This window comes from Canis aureus, chromosome 12 (assembly GCF_053574225.1).
Source record: "Canis aureus isolate CA01 chromosome 12, VMU_Caureus_v.1.0, whole genome shotgun sequence".
In the NCBI taxonomy this organism is placed as follows: domain Eukaryota; kingdom Metazoa; phylum Chordata; class Mammalia; order Carnivora; family Canidae; genus Canis; species Canis aureus.
The window spans coordinates 3,117,334-3,139,444 of NC_135622.1; the positions used below are offsets into that span (position 1 = coordinate 3,117,334).

The 22,111-nt window shown below is 43.8% G+C and overlaps 1 protein-coding gene and 1 pseudogene across 5 annotated transcripts in view; one reads left to right on the forward strand and one right to left on the reverse strand.

The window, feature by feature from the left end:
• Positions 1 to 1,260: 1,260 nt before the first annotated feature.
• The window catches only part of KPRP (keratinocyte proline rich protein), a 47,403-nt gene continuing 26,552 nt past the window's right edge, over positions 1,261 to 22,111 (reverse strand). The window contains exons 1-3 of one of the 5 annotated variants that reach the window (XM_077916202.1): positions 21,697 to 21,750; positions 19,887 to 20,166; positions 17,619 to 19,847 (exon numbers count right to left, since the gene is read on the reverse strand). In XM_077916202.1, the coding sequence (XP_077772328.1) occupies positions 18,324 to 19,847; positions 19,887 to 20,138 (1,776 nt within the window). In that variant the 5' untranslated portion in view covers positions 20,139 to 20,166; positions 21,697 to 21,750 and the 3' untranslated portion in view covers positions 17,619 to 18,323. Of the gene's footprint in view, positions 1,920 to 2,319; positions 2,367 to 17,618; positions 20,167 to 21,696; positions 21,751 to 22,111 lie in introns of those variants that run through there. The other 4 variants (XR_013390229.1, XM_077916199.1, XR_013390230.1 and 1 more) reach the window with 4 other exon arrangements.
• Positions 7,428 to 8,766, forward strand: LOC144324595 (alcohol dehydrogenase class-3 pseudogene; annotated as a pseudogene).

Here is a 22,111-nt window from a genome sequence, read left to right on the forward strand (position 1 = left end):
TTTCTAACCTACAGAGAAGAACTATCAGCTAGCTCTTCAAGGGTGCTGTGGTCTCCTCACAAATTTATTTCTCATAGTGAGGAGAGATGTGTCCTATCGACCCTTCCAGAGAAGACGAGCAGATCCCAACTGATAACTCCGCTGTAACATTCCAATAAACCTTTGGACCCCTTCATCTGTAATATGCCAAGGAAGTCCTGGCATTTCATCTTCATTTAGTGTCAGCCACCTTCTGGTCCATGATTCAGCCAACCAACCAAACACCCGGTTAGAGCCCTGTCAACCCCCTCCATCACCACTGCCACCACACTACATAGCCTTGAGTCTAGGACATTTGCTTGGCAGACCTATAGGAATAAATCTGGCTCGATCCAACTTTATGTCCCTTCCACAATTATCTCATACCCTTAATATGCAGTACACACATATTCCCTGGGTTTATATCTGTATAAATTGGAAAAACTCATGTAGCTCTTTTGGAGTGTAGCATACCTGCTGATAGGTCACCCCTATCAACAAAAGGTGTACTTCACCTTTGGGGCTTAGGGGGCCTTGAGATGAGGTGTGCTTCCAGAAGCAAAGAGAGATGGTGGGATGGGACCTGAAGAGAACCAACAGTGCACTGGAAGGCAGCCACTTCCAGGAGCCTTTCAGCTTCCTCAGGAGATGTGTGGTTTACCTCCTCAGATGATATGAAAAGGTACTTCTACTGGCAAAAAACAAAGAAAACCAACAAAACAAAACAAAACAAAACAACAACAACCTGATGGAATTGAATTTAGAAATTCAAAGTCTCGGCTTTATCAGGATTTTCCCAAATGTCTCTATTCCAACTTTTCAGGGACCCAGGGATGCAACAACTGGATATCATATGAGGCATGGTATCAGCCCTCAGGAGGACACTCCTTGCAAAAATGTATGGCTGAACCTAGTCAGGAAGAAACATCAAACAGACCCAAATTGACAGGCATTCCACCAAAACCAAAACTGTTCCAAATCTTCAAATCATAAAAGGTAAAAAGCCTGGACTGTCACAGATGGGAGGGGACTAACAAATTCTGGCAACTAAAGGCAAGGTTGGTTCCTGAACTGGATTCTGAACCAATAAAAATTGGTTTTGCTCTTAAGGACATTAGTGGTGCCAAGGGGCAAATCTGAGTAAGTTCTGTAGACACCGAGGCCTCAGGGGAAGCAGAAGTTGAGGCCAGTATGAGAAAGATAAAGTAGGAATGAATAGAAAACAACAATCGAGGCAAGAGGGAATGAAGATTTCTAGTTTTATTGTTGCACATCAGGCTGGGTTGACAACAAGGTACGCTACAGAAGGGTGCAGGGTCTGTGCTTTGGGTTCCCAGGGTAGCCACACATATGGGGGAGGTGAGGAAATGGGTTTTTAGGAGAGGGGTTTTGGCTCTTGGACACCAGGGCACAAGGATCCTCTGGGCCAGAGCTCAAGGCTGCACTCAGACCCCGCAGCCACTTGAGCTGACCCAGCAGGGGGAGCTGGAGCAGGACCAAGAGGAAGGGTTTGGCCACTGGCTATCCCCTAGTATGTTCTTCTTGGCTCAGAGTCCGCTTCAGCAGCAGCCTCCAGACGACTGACTGCTGCCCCCTCCACAGCAGCCCGAGCCCCCTGAGGGCTGGCTGCAGCAGCCTGAGCTCTGGTGTCTTTGGCGGTGGGACCTGTGTCGCCTGTGGTGGCTCAGGCAGCAGCCGCCACCCCCAGAGCTGGAGCCACAGCAGCTGCCACCCCCGGAGCTGGAGCCACAGCAGCCCCCAGAGCTGACACTGCAGCAAGAAGAGACTGGGGGGCACTTTGGGGGACACTTGGGGGGGCACTTGGGGGTGGGACACTTGGGAGGGGGCTGGCACTGCTGCTGGTTCTGCTGGCAGGACATCTCAGTGGGCAGGGTCAGGACCTGAGGGAGAGTCACACAGTGAGTCAGACCCAGGACACAGAGCCTCCCACTGCCCCTCTCACCCTCTTAGCATCTCACATTATTATAGAAACATCACAAGAAACGTCCCATATAATCCAACAGCTGCATGACTTTCCCATATTCTGGCATCATCTGTTTGGATCCTCAGTAGAGACTTATAAGGTAACCACGCACTTTCCTCCAGTATACATAGTGTAAATGAAGACCGAACCATGTTACTAAATATGTGCAAGAGTCTAAAGCCTTATACGTGAAGATGGAATTTATTCCTCTTCTGGCACCATGGATCCTTTCCCCCCAAATCCCCACTCCATCTGTCCCTGCTCTGGACTGTGCTCTGTCTTTGAAGGAACTGGTCCTGTTCCCAGGGGACACTTACGTGCACGGGCAGCACAAGGTTGTCAGCACCTCAGCAGACAAGTGTTTGGAGGTGCTCTGACCCCAAGGTCCTTTTATTCTGGTCTTGGACCCTGCCCCCAGCCTGTGAGACAGGACCTGGGCATGAGGGCACCACCTCCCACCACCCACATGGTCCTGTGACAGGTGGTGACTGGCATCTCCCTGCCTTTTCCATGGGGCCCAGCGCAGCTGCTCCCAGCCAGGATAGGGCTTCTTAGAAACAAGGAGTGACCCAGTTGTGGAAAATTTACTTTGACCTGCCTTATTCTCCTTGGCAAGAGTCACCTGGGAAGCCTCATAGATCCTGTTTTGGACCTTGGGCGCCAGTCTCCTTCTTTCCTTCCTTCTGCCAACGTAAACGCAGTGGCTCTTGGGCAGCCCGCTCTGGACTATAGTTTAGAGATACCTTCACATTTTTTTTTTCTACCCTGCCAGGCTCACAGAGATCAGCAAACTTGTCTGGAGCCCAAATCTTCCCCTCTGCCTGCTTTGTATAGTCTGCAAGCTAAGAGTGGTTTTATATGTTTAAATGTTTGGGAAAAAATCAGAAGAATAGTTCATGACACATGGGAGTCATATTAAATTCTAATTTCAATCTTCATGGCATTTTAGTTGGAACCCATCTGCGTTCATTTCTTTATTATCTACAGCTATTTTCACAGTGCAGTGGTAGAGTTGAGTAGTTGAGTCAAAGATCCTATGGCTCCCAAAGCCTAAAATATTTTGTCTTTAGCCCTTTGTTGAAAAATTTGCTGATCTCTGTGTATCCCATTGCTTTTAAGAGCCTAGAGTCAGACCCTGGAATGCAATCCTCGTTCTTCTACCTGGTCACTTGTGAAAGTTACATAAAGTGACTCTTTTTAAATTTTATTTATCTGTCTCCTCTGTTAAAAAGTGTGAATAATGGCAAAAATATCTCACAGGGAGGGGCACCTGGGTGACCCAGTCGGTTAGCCAGACTCTTGATTTTGGCTCAGGTGATGATCTCAGGGTCCTGAGAGGTGCCCTGCCACAGGCTCTGCGCTCAGTAGGGACTCTGCTTCAAGGTTCGCTCTCTGCCCCACCCCCCTCAATAAACAAATAAATCTTTTAAAAATATCTCATAGGGATACTGCTTCAGTCAGTAAGACAATGTAATGAACAAGTCTGACAGAAGACCTGTAACATGGTGGGCCCTTAAATAATAAGATACCTATATATTCACAAATAAAGGGAAAACATCTGTCTTTTGTAAGTCATACCTTCCTTCAAAGGAGGGAAAATTGGGACTCTTATTTTGTTTTTTGTTTTTTCCAAAAAAACACCATTTTTTATTGGAAATTTTTATTTTATTTTGTATTAACCATTTTTTCCTTTCTGTTTAAGACTCCTTTGTTCTGCTAAATGTCTTGATTTGTTTGACTCTGCAATAGCTCCAGGAAAGGAGTTCATGGTGAGGAGGAGGGTAGCTCCGTGTTGTCCCCATAATTATACACCACTCAACAACCAGGTGGCAGCAAAGAGTAAAGTCTAAGTGTGGGAAGTAGATGCCAGGGCCAGGGCAACTCAACAGCGAGTGCGTCCTCCCTCTAGGGACTCTTTAAGCCCCAGGCAACACCCTGGCTCTAGGTTTTTATTACTGTTTACTCAAAATGTTTTTCTACTATACTTTCAATGGATGAAGAGCAAGGATAGGAGTTCATTTTTGGTTCAAGTTGGTGTATAATAAATACCACAATGAGATTTTCCAAAAGTAAACTAATTAGAAGCACACTGAAGCCAGAAGAAGCGTGTGAAGGAAAACCCTCTCTCTTTCCTGCCAATGGTAGAAACACTGGGAGAGAATCTGAAATTCCTCAGAACTTGAAGCAACATAATGAATAAGTCATAAGGAAAGGCTGAGCCGGTTGACATGTAGTTGCAAGATATGAATATGTGTTTATGTCCATGCATGTGGATGTACAAATAATATACAGAGGCTAAATGTGTGTTTATATACACATACATGTATTTTATCTTAAACTGTGTGTGTGTGTGTGTGTGTACTTCATTGGTCATTTTTGCCTCTCACTTTCCTGGTTTTTCCCTCTGTCTCTTCTTCATTAGAGATCTTCTAAGAAATAATTGTCTATGGCCACATAAAACATCCTTATTTGCCAGGAACAGTTTGGATTATGCCTTCTGTCACAGCATAAATCATAAACTGTTTTTTCAATCTCAAGTGTGTCCCAGTTTGGATGATGAATTATAGAGTCACATTACCAGTAAATGAAGTTTTCTGAAACACCTTCACTGATTCAGACTAAAACCTAAACTCCTTCTCCTTGCATTTAAATATCTATGCAATATGAAGCTATTCTGCTTCTATGGGGTGTTTCCCCCCACCCCTTTCCTCCCTTAAGAGAAGAAATCTTTCTCTGAAGCTGAATTGGCCTATGAGCTCTACTTTGGACTGTTTACTTTGTGCTTTATTTTACTTTATGTGACATATCTCTGATATGGGATTGAGTTCTTCTTGAGAGTAGAGTCTGGATCTAATATGTTTGCCTCTCCCATCAGCACCTAGAGCCAAGACATGCATTTATAATCATTTTACCAGCATTTCATAGCACCTGGGAGTTTGCAAACAGCTTTTTCCTGTGATGTAAGGTAGTCAGATAAGACATGCACAGTGATGAGTGCTGACCATACCATCCTAGAGATCCGTATGAGGTTATATGTTACTCATGGATGATGTTTGTCCTCAGGGCTCCATTGTGGAAGAAGAGGTCAGGACACAGGTAGTACTACTCAGAAGCCCAGCTCACTGATTCCTAGAATGATGGACCTCAGATGCCATTGGATCATCCCTCTGCCTCTAGGCAGAGAAGGCAGCACCCAATCATCAATTAATCTGACTTGGGCACAGGCAAAAAAACAGCAGCATGCATGTAATACCATGCAGACTCATTTCTAAACCATGACTATTAGATTCCAATAGATTTATATTGATTTGGCATCATTTCAATAGAAAAAAAAAATGTTTGGTTTTGTGAAGTCATCTACTCATCTGTATGTCCTGATAACCTCAAGGGATAGGAGGAAACACTGCTGAAATCCATATGAAGTCATTAAAACAGTGTGAATTTTGCTCTTTTCTCTACACTCTGCAGCCATTTGTGGAGACAGAACTTTATACATTATTGACTTTTAGTATATTCTCCCTTTCAAAAATTAATAAATGTGCCTAATTTAAAAGTTAAAATATACGTAAAAAATAGCACCATAAATAAGACAGAAAGAAAAGTGATCCATTGGGGGAAATTACAACACATTTGGTAGGTATTTAGAAAAATGGCTCTTATACATCAATAAAAAATATGCAAGCACACCAATAAAAGGATGGACAAAGGATAGGAACAGGCAATACACACATAAGAAGAGAAACACAAATGGCCAAAAAGTAACTGAAAATATGTTCAATGTTACTAAGCATCAAAGAATTTTGTAAAAACTTGTTTTTATGGTATAGAGTATCTATCCAATTTACTCATTCATATCAGATTGGCAAAGACCGAGTGCCTAACAAATACTCAGTGTAGGGGTGCCTGGGTGGCTCAGCAGTTAAGTGTCTGCCTTTGGCTCAGGGTGTGATCCTGGAGTCCTGGGATCAAGTCCCACATCGGGCTCCCTGCATGGACCCTGCTTCTCCCTCTGCCTATGTCTCTGTCTCTCTCTGTGTGCCTCTCATGAATAAATAAATAAATATATATTTTTTTAAACCAAATACTCAGTATTGGAGAGGATGCATGGAATTGGACACTCATGTTTCACTAGTAAGAAAATAAATCAGCATACTGATTATGCATGACAATATGATGATTCATTAATTCAATACATTCTTTATGGTGTGTAAATGAATTAGAATGTAAAATGAGAACAGTTCGTGTATAATGTTTGAATATCTAAGAATTTAGCCTTAGGAGAGATAATGTAACTAAACACAATGGGTTTGCAGCTTATAGTTCATTAAATTGAACACAACCCAAGAAGCATTAAAAGCAAAGAACTTTTTATTGCTTTTTACAAGTTAAGGAGATGGGGAGATGACTCAAAGCACTGGCTCACCAGGAGGTTAGTACAAGAAGCTTTTATTTAGTGCATTAGGGGTGGGGCAGGAGCTTGCATATACATTAAAGGAACGTAGGCATATTCTATTACTCGGGTATGTTGATTCAACTGTGCATGCCTAGAATGCCAACATTTTAATGCATAAATCCTATGCTCAAAAAAAAATGGTCGACCCCCTCGCCCCCCATAGGAGAAGACCTTAGTACTCTAATGAGCTAAAGGAAACTTCAGGATGACTCAGAGGGGCTTCTGCACAGGTCCTCAGTTCCAGTCTGGCTCTAAGTGGCTCCTGTAAGGGGCTATCAGGTGAAACACCTAGCTGAGCTTTCTCCTGCTTTTTTCCCTTCCTCATCCTCTCTTCTACTGATAGTTTTAAGCCCTCTGGTCTGGGTAACTCCTTGTCACATCCTAGCTAACAATATGGGATAAGAAGAAAAGGATATATGCATATGAATATTCCCTGTAGAAAATTACAAATAATAAGAATACAGCACATTATCAGATTCATATGTTTATATTTATTAAAAAAAGCAGAAGATAAAGATTCAAAAATGCTGTTTTAAAAAACAGCAAAATACATAAGTTATATAATAATAACTTTTTTAGATGAACAAGATATTTATGTATCAAATGTAAAAACTTCATTGAAAGAAAAAAATTAAAAACTTTATCAAAAGATACTAAATAAGATTTATACATATGTTCATGGTATAATGGGAAAAAATCACTAAGATGAAAGTTGCTCTAATGATATTATTATATATTTAATACAATACCAGTTAAAATTCTAACATGACACTTTGCTTTGCTATGTCTTGCCTTTGTGGAATGTGATAAACCCATTCTAAAAAGTATATGGAGAAATAAACACTGGTAGATAGCATGATTGATCAGACAACTATAGTAATAAAGACAGTGGATAATCTCACAGAGATCCATGGCTAGGGCACAGATCAGAATTGTGAGCCTAGCATTAAATACAAACAAATATGCAGGAGCAGAGGGCATGGCGAACCAGGTTATCAAGTGCAAGGCTGCAGTTGCCTGGGAGGCAGGAAAACCTCTCTCTATAGAAGAGGTAGAGGTGGCACCCCCAAAGGCTCATGAAGTTCGAATTAAGATTATGGCCACTCCAGTTTGCCACACCGATGCCTACACCCTGAGTGGGGCTGATCCTGAAGGGAGTTTTCCAGTGATCCTGGGACATGAAGGTGCTGGAATTGTGGAAAGTGTTGGCGAAGGAGTTACTAAACTGAAGGCAGGTGACACTGTCATCCCACTTTACATCCCACAGTGTGGAGAATGCAAATTTTGTCTAAATCCTAAAACAAACCTTTGCCAGAAGATAAGAGTTATACAGGGGAAAGGATTAATGCCAGATGGTACTAGCAGATTTACTCGCAAAGGAAAGAAAATTTTACATTATATGGGAACCAGCACATTTTCTGAATAGACAGTTGTGGCTGATATCTCTGTTGCTAAAATTGATCCTTTAGCACCTTTGGATAAAGTCTGCCTTCTCGGTTGTGGCATTTCAACTGGTTATGGTGCTGCTCTGAACACTGCCAAGGTGGAGCCTGGCTCTACTTGTGCCGTCTTTGGCCTAGGAGGAGTTGGATTGGTGACTATCATGGGCTGTAAGGTGGCTGGTGCATCCCAGATCATTGGTGTGGACATCAATAAAGATAAATTCTCAAGGGCCAAGGAGTTTGGAGCCTCTGAATGTATTAACCCCCAGGACTTCAGTAAATCCATCCAGGAAGTGCTCATTGAAATGACTGATGGGGGAGTGGACTATTCCTTTGAGTGTATTGGTAACTTGAAAGTCATAAGAGCAGCACTAGAGGCCTGCCACAAAGGCTGGGGTGTCAGCGTCATAGCTGAGTAGCTGCTTCAGGTGAAGAAATCACCACTCATCCATTTCAGCTGATAACTGGGCACGTATGGAAAGGCACTGCCTTTGGAGGATGGAAGAGTATGGGAAGTGTCCCAAAGTTGGTGTCTGAATATATGTCCAGAAAGATAAAAGTTGATGAATTTGTGACTCACAGTCTGTCTTTTGACCAAATTAATGAAGCCTTTGACCTGTTGCATGCAAGAAAGAGCATTCAAACTGTTGTAAAACAGCTTTAAATTCAACAAAGAAAACATGTCCATCCTTGTACTGAAGTCTTGTGGTCCACCTGGAACAGCCAGACAAGCAGGGAGATGCTCTTCTAAGTTCACAGTCTCTTAGACCTTTTCTACTACTACTTTTAGAGTAACCTTCTCTAGGGAATAATAATTTTTGTGTAATTCATAAATCTCTAATCAAGGACAAGGCTAATACAGTCATAAATCTGTTTTCTGAACTCTCCTTCACATGAATAATTGCCAACCCATTAAGGAATATTCTAACATAATAAAAGTAATTTCTGCATTTGTCAAAAAAAAAAAAAAACAAATATGCAAACTTGCTGTGTGGTTGAAATGGCAGTGCAGATTTTTAGGGAATAATGACTATTTTATGATGACCAATGGTTATCTATATGGTGAAAATAGAATTCATACAAATATATAAAAATGAAAGTTTCTGTACAATACAAAGAAAATATAATGAAAGTTTATAATAAAGAAAGGTTTCTTAAAGAAGGCATTGTAGTGAGAAACCCCAGTTCTTTCCTCCTGTGTTTCTTTCCTATGTGTACTTTACTACTCCCATAGAACACTTAGCTCTTAACACTTTTGGCTCCTAGAGGAGTGCTTGTTTTTTTCCCGCACACTGACAAGAGTTAACAGACATCAACTGGGTGTCCTACAGTCTAACTCAGTGCTGACACCATCTACCTGAAGACAGTGTCAGAGTCCACAGGTGAAACTCCCAGTCCCAAGAGACTGCCCCCAACTTCAGATGCCAATCACAGCTAGGTCCCCAGGTTTCCACAACTTTTGTCCAATTTAACTATGAAACAGATATTCCTGTGACCCTCTTCTTCTCAGATTTGAATAATTTGCTAAAGAGGCTCACAGAACTTAGGGAAACACTAACATTTACCAGTTCATTAAAAGATATAATAAAGGATACAGAAGAACAGTTAGATGAAGACATATAGAAGGGGAGGTCTGGGAGGGTCCCAAGTGCAGGAGCTCTTGCCACATTAGAGGTGGGGTGCATCACCTTCCTGGTGCACATATGTTTGCCAGCCACAGAGCTCTCTGAATGCTGTCCTAATGATATTTTATGGAGATTTCCTCACACAGGCATGATCAATTATTAACTCCATTTCTGGCCCTATCTCTTCCCTGGAGGATAGGCAGTGGGGCTGAAAATTCCAATCTCCTGATCATGGCTTGGTCTTCCTGAGGACCAGACCCCATCCAGGAACCTTCCAGGAGCTCATCTAGAGCTGCCTCAATGGAACCAGGAAATTACAAGTGTTTCAGGAACTTCTTGCCAGGAAATAGGGGCATAGACCAATATATATTTTTTCTGTTTTCTCACAGGCATAAAAAGATTATAGAGCAAAAATTTCACAAACCTGGCTATTTTAAAAGTATATAATTTTATTCGTGAAAAAAAAACATTAAAAATATAAAAAGCCAATATCAGGGAAGATATCTGCAATATCTTTCTATGGAATAAAAGGTAAAATGTGTAAAGAACTTTTGCAAATCAAATAAAAAATATTCCTAAGGTAAGAAAAAGTAATTTACAAAAGAAGAAAACATTGTTCAACAAATATATGAATAGATGCTCAAGATCACTTATGATCAAGAAAATGGATAACACAGGAACAATGAAATACATACAATGAGATATCAAATGGATATTTCACACTCACTGAATAATTATATAAACATCTGGTATTACAAAGTGTTAGCAGGATGAAACAACAGGAACTTTTTTACACTAATAGGGGAATTGTAAACTGGAGACCCATGTGACAATATATTGTAAGGTTAAAATTGAGCATGTCTATAATCTGACCATGTAATTCCTAGCCTCCTGGAGAGGCCATCCTACACACAGACAATATGTAAAGATTTTTTTAAAATAATGGAGTTGTCTAGAACATGAGAGACACCTAACTCTGGGAAACGAACAAGGGGTGGTGGAAAGGGAGGTGGGCAGGGGGGTTGGGGTGACTAGGTGATGGACACTGAGGGGGGCACTTGACAAGATGAGCACTGGGTATTATGCTATATGTTGGCAAATTGAAATCCAATAAAAAAAAGAGTTAAATAATGGAGTTGTCTAGAATTGCAAAATAATTAGAAGCAACATATATATTCTTTAATAAGAAACTACTTAAATAATTAGGGTGGTTATAAGATGGAGTACAATATAGCAGTGAAAAATAAACTAAATGACAGTGACTAACTTGAATATCTCACAAAGATTCTGTGATAGAAAAGCAAGTTTTCACAAGTGCATCAAATATGTAATATTTAAGTTAAAAATATGTAAACAATTCCATATATTTTAAGAAAATTTATAGTGTAATAGGAATATCAGGAAATACATAGGAATACTTAACCTTAAACTTAGATGAGTCAGACTAATGAATTAGCTCTGGAAGGAAGGTAGAAAGGAAACATGCATCAAATATATGAAATTTTTTTATCTCATTATGGATAATGGGCAAGACATTATTCACTAAATATTTATATTCTTTAAATATCAATTTTTCACAATAAATTTAAAATATTTTAATTTTAGGATGCCTGGGTGGCTCGGCAGTTGAGCATTTGCCTTTGCCTCAGAGCGAGATCCAAGTTCAGGGATCAAGTCCCACATCAGGCTCCCTGTGAGAAGCCTGCTTCTCCCTCTGCCTGCGTCTCTGCCTCTCTCTGTGTGTCTCTCATGAATGAATAAATAAAATCTTTAAAAAATAATCAAATAAAGTATTTTGATTTAAAATCGTTTTTATTACTTTTAAAATATTTAATTTTTTTCAAAAAACTTAATTCAAAATTAAAATTTAAAAATCTTTATAATCATATTTTATTATTATTTTATATAATATTTATTATATATGAATTATGTATACTAAAATATGCAAATATATAAATATGTCTGTCTTCCCATGTCCCTTACTCCTTCAGTTCCTCCTCCTCCATGCCTCCCTTGACTTGTCTGAGCTGACCAGATCCATTCCTGTTTGTGCTTCCCCTCTACCTGTCTGTTTGTCCAGGCTTTGCTTGCATCTGGACTTGGCTTGCCTTTGTGGCCAACCTCTCTCATCAGAGGGGCCAATTGTCATCTCTCCCTTGTCTTTCTCTCCTTAGGGGTAAACAACTCACTGCTAAAGGGAGATATATTTGTAGTGTTTTATAATATACAAAGTGTATGTAATTTAAATAACCTATCTAATCCTGTGTGACACGGACAGGGGTATATTTTTCTTTTAACCACATTTTATAAATGAAGGAATTATGTGTCAAGGGAAACTGCCAAAGCTAAGACCTCTCTGCTAGTAAGTGGTGGAGCTGGGGTCCAACTCCTATCTCATGATGCCTTTTCCTATGCATGCTGGCTCACGATTCCACACCCCGCTGGGCCCCTTTCTCCCATACACCGAGCTCAGTCATCCTCCTCTTCTTATGCTGTCTGGGATGCCTGCCCACAACATCTCCATTGCTATTCTTATTTCCAAAGAAGTTTGTATATTTTAATGTTATATATATATTTAAATAAGTCCGTTTTTTATTATGTTTTCCTTTGCTAGAATAACAGTCCCTTGAGAAAAAGCATCTCTGTCTGTTTCATTCACTAATACATCCCAAGCATCCAGAATACTGTCTGACATAGTAAAAACTCATTATTTGAATAAGTGTTGACTGCAGCAGTAACAGTGCATTCCATTTCCACACAGTTCTGATTATTAAGTTATTCTCTTTATTTCTAACCAAAAATTTCCAACCATTGGATTTAAGCTCTTGACTTTTACTTTTTCTGAAAGAAAGTCTTTCAAATAATGGAAGAGAGAGAGCAACATGCTACTTCTTTGAAAATACATTAAGGGCACCTGGGTGGCTCAAGTCGGTTAAGCATCCAACTCTTGATTTTGGCTCAGGTCATGATCTCAGGGTTGTGAGATCAAGCCCCATGTCCCAGCCCACATCTGGCTTCACACTGGGCATGAAGTCTACTTAAGATTCTCTCCCCATTTCCCTCCACATCTTTCCTCCTGTCTCCTCCTCTCTGAAAAATAAAATATAACATTATTCTTCCTTCCACAGGGAGACCGAGTTTTGAAGCAAGATAAGCCTAGGCTTGGGTTCTAGCACTATCAGGTCTTAGATGTGTGACCAGACAGTTTAGTTAACCTCAGTAGATTTTGTGTGTATGTCTGTGACACTGTCTATAAATTGGAGCAAATAATAGCATCTTGGCAAGTTGTGAGTGTGAGGAAGGATGTAGGTTTCCTGTCTCAGGTGGTGGCTGACCCATAGTAGGCTGACACATCATCGTCTAGCCTCACTCCCATTTGTGCACTGTCTGGACCACTGTCTGGACTAAGCAGAGCAACACTATCATGACTAACTATTAAGAACAGGAGCTCATCACCATGTGCTGCAGACAATCTCACACTTGCCCTATGCTAAGGTTTTAATCAACCAAACTTTTCTTTATATGTGTGGCTTTGATATATCCACTCATCTTCTACAAGTGCAGTAGATCTTTCACTTGAACTCAGAACTTCACCTTTATATTACATTTTATCTTGTCAGATTAGGTCCATTATTCTAACCCACACTGATAGAATCTTTTCTTCAATTTTCCCTCATAATTTGAAGTCACCTGAAACTTAGGCCAGTTTCTTCTTAAGTTTTACTCTAAAATATTGATAAGAACTTCCTTAGAATAGGGTAAAGATGGACGTGTTTGGAACCAAGAATGATGGTCAAATAAGGAGGAAATATTCCTCTGGTCATCTGTCATGATATTATTTTAATGACAGCATACCTAGTGTTTCTTCCTGGAGTGCTCTCCTCTTTCCTCCATTCATTAGACATCTCCTACCAACTTTCAAATCTCTGATTGTAAGCACCTCCTCTAGGCACTTGAGCCATTTGTACCCCTCCTATGGGTTTCCATGGTACACTGTGCCTCCTATGTTCAAGCTCTTATAAACTCTATAGTCTTTCAAACTCCAAGTAGGTATGATGGTGTCTGCCTTGCTCACCGTTGTATTTCCAAAACCAAGCACAGTTCCTGGGAGATAGCTAGGTTTCCTAAATCTTTATCAAATGAATGGATGTTTTTACTTAAGTCGATAAATGATTTTATTCCTGACAGATATAACAATCAAGAACAGAAGAAAGATGTTAACTCATCTCAGGGCTCCTATGATAAGATGTGGTGAGGGACATGATGGGTGGGCTTGGCATAGCTTGGGTTATTCGTAGGCTTCTAGATACTTCTAGTTTAGTCTTTCAGGTCAGGAAGCTTCATCTTTTGGAAGAATGAGTTTGATAGTCCCTGGTGATGGGGAAGCACATGGATTTTTATGCATCACCCTCTCTTCCTAACTAGTTTTAAGCCACAGGCATGTGGATCTTCTGAGATGTCCAACCAGGCCAGAAATCAGGAGTATGCTATGGCCCAGGACCAAGTCTTATTCACCACCTGGTTATTTTCCTGTATGTTGTCTGCACTGCCTTTCTTCTGATTACTACCATCTACCTATAAATAAAGAACTGAGCTATTGTCTTATGCATGATAGTTCTATTTGGTTATTTATCCAGGATTATTCTAGTCTTTAGGACAAACTTTGAAATGTGGAATTCCTCCCTCTTAATATTTAAATAGTGCCTGGATAAAGGAGAGATATACTAAAACTAGGCCTATCTTCTCCCAGCAAAAAATCTGTAACATATATCATACAACCTCCCCTCTCTCAGCCATACACAAGAGCCACATCCTGGGTATTTTGGGTGGCAGTGGTTGGGGATTTAACTGAGAGAAAAGAAGACTCCCTGGTCTTGAGGTGCTCCTAGACTGAGAAGTGGAAAATTTGACTCTGGCGTTGGGTAATTACATAAAAATTTTCACAAAAAGGCAGTTATCAGCCTCATTTTTGTCACCATGTCCACCTTCTCTTTATGCTGTGGCCAGATATGTGCAAGTTTTAACTCTCCTTGTAGATATTGAGTAAGCTTATAGCCCTGGGTATCACTACATCAATGACTTTTAATCTCAGCTGATCAGAATAATTTTCAAATGGAGGTCTCAGATTCTCTCTCTCTAGAAATTCAATTTAAATAGATCTGGGATAGATCTTGAGACTCTGTCTCTTTAAGTGGGTTCCCGGGTCATTCCACCTATATATGAAGAACTGAGCCTAGTGACAAAGTGCAACTGTGGCTAATCCACCTGGTCTGGAAGGAAATTCTGAGAACATCTAGTGCAATTCCCTCATTCTACAGTGAAAATGCTAATCCCAGAATGGGAGGCCTAAAAGAGGGAAAGGATAGAGAATTGCACATAGATATAAGCAAGATTTGGGGTGTGGGGGTGGCGGGGCATCCAACCTCTCTTACATTTACTCAGACTAACTAGTCCCTCATCTCTGGAAGCTAGGTCCTCATCCTGGATGCCAAGCATAGGAGTCTGGCTGACCTCTGCTTCATACTGTCTGTGATTTGCCTGATGCACTGGCATTTCTGGGCATAGTCTGGTCACCTAGAATGGAAACAACACCATGCAACCTGTGCACTGCCTTAGATGGTTAGTGTGATATTCAAAAAGGAGATTCTCTCACAGGTCTCTGAGCAAGTTTAAAAGGCTTTTATAAGTGGTCTTTTTTGCTCTGAAATTCCAATCCTCAGCCCTTTAAGCTTTGTTCGAATCATTGATATAGAAGCAAAAGGCAGAGTTCTGGGAGGCAGATCATGTGTGAAGGAAGTGGAGAGTGGAAGGGGTGACTGGGTTACTCCTAGGCTTCTAGATACATCTAGAAGGGCTGTCCAAAGCCAAGGATGAAGGGCCCTAGGATATCTTAACCCATGCTCCTGGGGTGGCAGCCCCCTTGACACATACATTTTAGAAGCCCCAAGCTTTAAAGTATACAGAGAGATACAACAGACCCATAGACCCACACACTCCTGGCTACTCCTTTCCCCAGAGCTGCCATAGATGGGTTGTAACTTTTCACAGGTGGCCTACCTGGAGGCACAAGCTTGAGCATCCTGTCAGAGGAGGTGGGAGGACCCAATTCAAACTATTGCCCCAGGAGAGTGGAGCATTGGGCTCTGAGCTCCTCTGGTTACAAAGATGGCACTGAGGCTGGCTGGTGAACAGCTCTGGTCTGTGACAGAGCACAGGCCCAGCCTGACTTACCCAGAGACCCCTATATTCTACTATCATCCAATCTCTTTCCATATCCAGGCCTAGTTATCCTGGGGACCAGAGTCTATCCTGAGACAACAGTGCAGGTCATGGGTCATTGAAACAAAGAGCCTGTGTGGTGACCTGTACACTCAACCTGAGGAAGGTGGGGCTTCCTAGGAGTGAATGCCCTTATCTTCCATTCAGGTCTGGGTTTCTTCTGTGTTTTGAGGGAATGGACTGCTCCACATTCATCCTCCAGAAAAGAGGGTCCTTATTCAGGGGTATGTTTGAAAGAACAGGGGGAGAGATCTAATGAGAATCCCCATCTGGGTCTTTCAAGCCTCTCCCCACCCCCACCCAGGGGTCTAGGTAATAGGAAAATAGGGGTGTCCCATGGGAGCTATTTGGACCCTGCCAAGCCCTTGAGGGCTTGTGCCACAGAGCAGATAGGGTCCTAGAAGAGCCTGGATTTGAAGAGAAGAGGCAAAAGTAAAACTGGTGAAAATAACCTGTCCAAAAAAAATGTGTTGGAAGAAGAGGCAGAGATTATGACTGAGATAAAAGATGCCACATGTAGTAGCAAAGAGTGTAGGCTTGGAATTGAGTCTGGCTGTGTGGCTTTAGCCTGTGTGCTTCCTTCCAGCTCTATCAAGTGGTGAGATAATAATGCTTGTGTCGTGGGCTATTCTGAAAATCAGAGGACATATATTATATATATATATATATATAATCACACACATACATATACATATATTCATGTTCTACCTGTATAATGTATTTCACTAAACTAGTAACAACCAAACACTGGGCAGCAGAAATACCTGGAGGGCTGGTTAAAATCAGGCTTCGCAGGCCTCACCGCCAGAATCTCTGCTTCAGTAGGTCTGATATGATGCACTTGTATTTGTCACAATGTCCTAGTGGTGCTATGCTGCTGGTTCAAGTACCACCCTGAGAACCAGCGCTCTAGGCAGTAAGCTCTCTGAGAGCAAAGAGGAGTTATTTCTGTGCCCACTTGACAGATAAGCAATGAATATTTGTCAGTAAAAAATTGAATGAATGTACTTCACATAAAGAAGTCCGGTTTTCCTTTGCCAGGTGTCTCTTAGGTCTCTACCTCTGACACTGCAAGGCCAGATCCCTGGGACAAGGGAAAGATATCCTCAGAGCCAAAGATGTCCTCTGGATCTGTGGTGCTAACCTGTGGAGCTGAATCTGTGAGTCCAGGCCAGAGTCACTCCCTGCTGTCCTCTTAAGAGGCCCTCTTTGTCCTCTACAGACCATGGTGGCCTCAGGCTACTGTCTGCCTTTGGGGATAGGTTCACCTCAAAAGCACTCATTCCATAGCACCCATCTCAAAGATAGGGAGTGGGAGAAGAGGACCCTCTAAGCTGTATCTTCATACTACCAAGACCACTCATGCCCAGTGGGATTCAAAAGCAATGGAGGAACATAGAGGCAGCCTTTTCTATGATGAAAAAAAAAAAAAAAAGGCGCAAATGGTTTATTCTGAGCAAAAGAAGAGTGTACCCTGTGTGGAATATCACAGAGAGCTTCCAGTTCTCCTCAGGCTCCCCTCCCACTCCCAACACTCATAGCTGGATGACCTGCCCAGCCCAGACCTGAGACCTCTACCCCCAGACTGAGGAGCAAGAGTTCTTCTTGTTCTCTCATTCCTCCTGCCTTTTCATCCAGCTTCTCCTGCCAGACAGCAGGGACACCGAGAGGAGACAGAAAACCCATAAGGTAATCCACTGGTCAAGCAAAACTCAGATCATGAGTACAATAAACTCAAGAAAAATAATAATAACAAAGAAGCTCATCCCAGAGAGTAAGGAAGGAGTAAAAAATCAGGCATTATGCAAGACTCGGACTATGAGGGTACCATCTTTATTGTTACATGACCTCCTTCTGTCCCAGATCCTGGAGTTGCCAGTCAGGATAGATCGTCGCTCAAGCTGCCAACCCACAAGCCTTGCAGAGCAGCTGCTTGCCTCAGGAGAAGCACAGGGCTTTAGAGATATTCTCACTTCACTCAAATGGGAGCTTACAACCTAGTTGGTCAAGAAAAACAGACACACTGGAAAAGTGAAATAATTCAAGAGATATTGCAAGGCAGTTGCCAAACGGCTGGTATGAGCAATGCAGTAAGTTTTAGGAACTTGGCATAGGTTCCCATGGGTAGGAACAAACAGAAAAGACCAAGGAAGAGGTCTTGAAAGATGGGCTGAATTTCAGAGGCTGGGCATAGCAGAGAATTGGTCCAGGCAAGGAGGGCAGGAAGTGAGCAGAGGCTTAGAGGCAAGGGACACCCAAGGTATATTCTGGACAACACCCAGATGTGCCCTGGTGGCCAGACTGGTTTGGCTGGAACTGAGGGTGTGTTCAGGGGAGGAGCCAGATGTAGGGCTGGAGAGGGGCCTGAGACCCAGGGGTGGATCCTGAGATGGCATGCAATGGAGTTTGGACATCACCTCCGGCTGTCTTTGGAAAGAAGCACACAAGAACATACTGGAAATTGAGGCTGCTGGGAAAGGAGGCAGAACATTTTCAGGGCAGGAGGCAAGGATGTCTCATCCTTAAAAATAAGCACCCTTTGTTCCAGCATCAGAACCGCCTTTCAGTCCAACACAGGTGCCTCCTTGGTCTCCACAATCACCAAAACCCTGTGGCTCTGGAATCCCATCACAAGGTCCAAAGTTGTCACCACTTCCTTGCCACTGGTTACAACCAGTTGGGCCACAGCTGGGGGCCTCGGTGTCCAGGAGGCATGGACTAGACTCATGACAGCCTAGGTCTCCTGGGCCTGGGTTCGGACGTGGTCCCGAGCTCGGGCTGGGACAGCGCAGAGGCTCGGCACAGGGCTCTGGGCTCGGGCAGGGTGCTGGAAGGGGACTTGGCTCTGGAAGTGGGTAGGCTGCTGGGCGCTCACAGGGCTGCGGACAGGGACGTGGCTCGGGAAATTCACGCTGCACTGGTCTAGGTCGTGGGGCTGCACGCGGGGCTGGACGTGGTTCCGGACACAGACAGGGTTCGGAAAGTCGCCGCGGTGGAGGACAGGAGCGCGGCCCGGACCTTGCACAGGGTTCTGGGCGCTGGTACCGCCGTGGAGCAGGACGTGGACAGGGACTTGGGGCAGGAAGTGGGCATCGCTGCAGCGAACTCTCTGGACTCCGGTCCAGACGCCGTGATGGACAGAAGCTTGGGAGTGGACGTGACTCTGCAGGTGGCCTCAGCTCCGGGCAGGAGGCTCCCCAGGAGGGTCGTGGGGCACAACTCTCAGAGCAGCGTCTGATGGGAGGAATCTGAACTGCACACTTTTGCGGGGGCACCTGCTTGGGGCAGCAGGGGGAGGAAATCTCTATCCGACACTTGGGACCACATCTCCCAGCGCAGCCTGAGGAAGGACCCCGCGGGCAGCCACTGCTATAGATGGGCTCAGAGCGGCGTGGTGGGGTGCAGTAGTTATAGGAGCCCGAAGAACACGCAGATGGCAGGCAGCGGCTGTGGAAGGGCTCAGACCTTCGTGGTGGGGAACAGCTGCGGTAGAGAGGCTGCAGCGGGCCAGGCGGGAGGCACCTGCTGGTGCTCTGGGAGCGGCTGCGCTGAGAGGAGAAGCTCCCATAAGAGCCTCGGGCCTGGCACTGGGGTGCACAAGTGCTGAATGAAGCCCGGGACTGACGCTGGGGGGCGCAGTTGCTGTAGGCGGTCCTGGATTGGAACTGGGGGGTGCAATTGTTGTAGGAAGCTGGGGACTGACCCTGCAGGGCGTATCTGCCATAAGAACCTTGATACTGACACTGGGTGGAGAATTTCCCCTGAGTTTGGGAAACTGGGGGACAAGCCACATAAGTCTGGACAGGCTGAGGAGCTGGACAGGGTACAAAGTTCTGGACTGGGTATTCCACAAAACAAGTTTCTGTATAGCAAACTGGAGCACATTCTACATAACACGTCTGAACAGGGCATGGACCTTCACACTGCACATAGGAAACCTCAGGCTGGCATAGGGCCTGGCTTTGAACAGAGGAAATTTGAGACTGGCATGGAGCCTGGCACTTCACCTGGGTGGTCTTAGACGGGCATGGAGCCTGGCACTTCACCTGGGCGGTCTTAGACGGGCATGGAGCCTGGCACTTCACCTGGGCGGTCGTAGATGGGCATGGGGCCTGGCACTTCACCTGGGTGGTCTTAGACTGGCTCGAAGCCTGGCACTTCACCTGGGAAACTTGAACTGGGCATGGTGCAGGACACTCTATAATTTGCATCTCACAAGGGGCTTGGACTACCACCTGGCTGTTGGCACTGGGCGACTGGGAGGAGTAGAAGGAGGAACCCTTCACACAGCACTGGGGAAGCGGCAGGCAACATTGAATCTGCTGCTGGTCACACATGGTTCTGATGAAGGCAGGTGAGTGAGACCTGACAGTAGAAAGATCAGTGTTAGGAGGATGAGTTGTTGGGGGAGAAGGATCTAGGACCAAGGGAAAGACACTGCTTCTTCCCTGTACTTTCCTCCCCAACTATCAACCTTTACCCAAAAACACTTACTGAGTTAGAGGGATCCATTATTAGTCACCACTGCCACTGAGACCTGTCCTGATCTAAGGGAGCTTCAAAGGCACAGCCACAGTTGTAGGCATCCAGAGTCTCCCCTTGGAGGGTGGGCACAGAGTGCAACTGCGCCCCCCTGCGTCAGTCCCGGGCTTCATTCAGCACAGAGTGTCTAACACAGAGTGTGTTGAAGACCTTAGGATTCCTTGTCCTAAGTGGCAGGAGAGCACTCTACAGGAGGTAGAGATAACACTGCTTCGGAGGCTGTAGCCCAAAGTGGGGTCTCCACACCCACAGGAGCTTGGATATCCTCACATACATACACTGGTGACACATACAAGTGCAAACATGTAAAAACGAGCAGGTGGGAGTAAGTGTTCAGGTTCCATCTGTGCCCGAAGCACCCACTGAAAAGTAAAGGATCCAGTCCGTTATTGCACAGCTCAAACCCAATATAAATGTTTGTTTCTCCACATTCAATCTTTTTAGGTGAATTTCTTTAAACGACCCTCATAGACATATGCAAAACACACACAGACAAAACATGCCAGCCTTGGAAAGGCTCAGAACCAACATGGCAATCTGCCCAGGCAGGTTGCTGTTCTAAATTATCTGACACGGGACAACCTGCTACTTCAGAAATGTTTTCTCCTTAGCTCCTCGTAAAGGCAAGGAATGAGTGCCTAGATGGGGTAACCCAGAAAGTGCAAGATTCCTAAATCACAAGACTGACTGACGTTCAGCCACACATAAAACCCTGCACAGCAGAAGCATACAAACGTGATTTGGGGGATACAAGCATACCCCAACATGACACTTATCCAGGGAGAAACAGAAGCAATCTCCATTCCTCTGCCCTCCCTAAATTCATCTGTTTGTATACAGGCAGCCCTGTGACTGGCATAGCAGGGTGGCTGATTTAACAATTAATTCACCCAACAAAACACTTCTCAATAGGCTCCAGAAATACTGAAAATGCTTCTAATGAAAAGCAAAGCCTTCCATTCTCCATTTATAGAGAATATCTACAAACACATGCCCTTAGGGAAAGTAACCCCCTGACACACAACTCTGCTCATAAGGTGTAAATGCATCTTTTCCAGGAAAAGAGATCCTGATGTGGGAAAATGCTACTTGAGGAGGAGACCACTATTATCAAAGGCAAATACACTGACTTCAGGCCCTCAGTTCTTCGCACAAACTCCACAAATATTCTTATTATATCTCCTAAAAGTCTACCAGACATTTCTCCTCAGGTTTATGTATCACTCTTCCTTCAAGCACTTCCTGGAAGATGCTTGAAGCTCCCCCACCTCCCACCATGCCTTGCCTTGTGAATCTGGGTATCCCCTGAGATGCATCTCTAGCCCAATCCCGGGACCCAACCCCTAGACTCACCCTCCTCACAGCAAGCAGACATTCAGGCTGAAGGATCTGGGCAGAGGGCTGTCTTTATATAAAGAGCTCTGGGCCTGGCTTAATCCATGAGACAGCTTATTGGCATCTGCCTGGCTCATCACCCAGGTTAGCATTCCAGCAGCAGTCCCCTCCCTGTATGCCTGACCTTGCAGTCACCTACAGAATGTGGGAGTATCTCACTTCAATGTCAAAGCTTCTCGACTCTGAAGGAGCAGATTCTTGTTTTCTTCCTCCTTCTTCCCCTATAAGTCTCTCCCCCATCCCTAGGAGATCTAGTGGTGGGGATGATAAGGGGTGGCAAAGCTATCTTTTGTCCTGAAAGATGATTCCAGGCCCCTGACTTCCTCCTTATCTCAGATTTTCATCAGATAAATATAAAAGAGGAAAAGTTCCC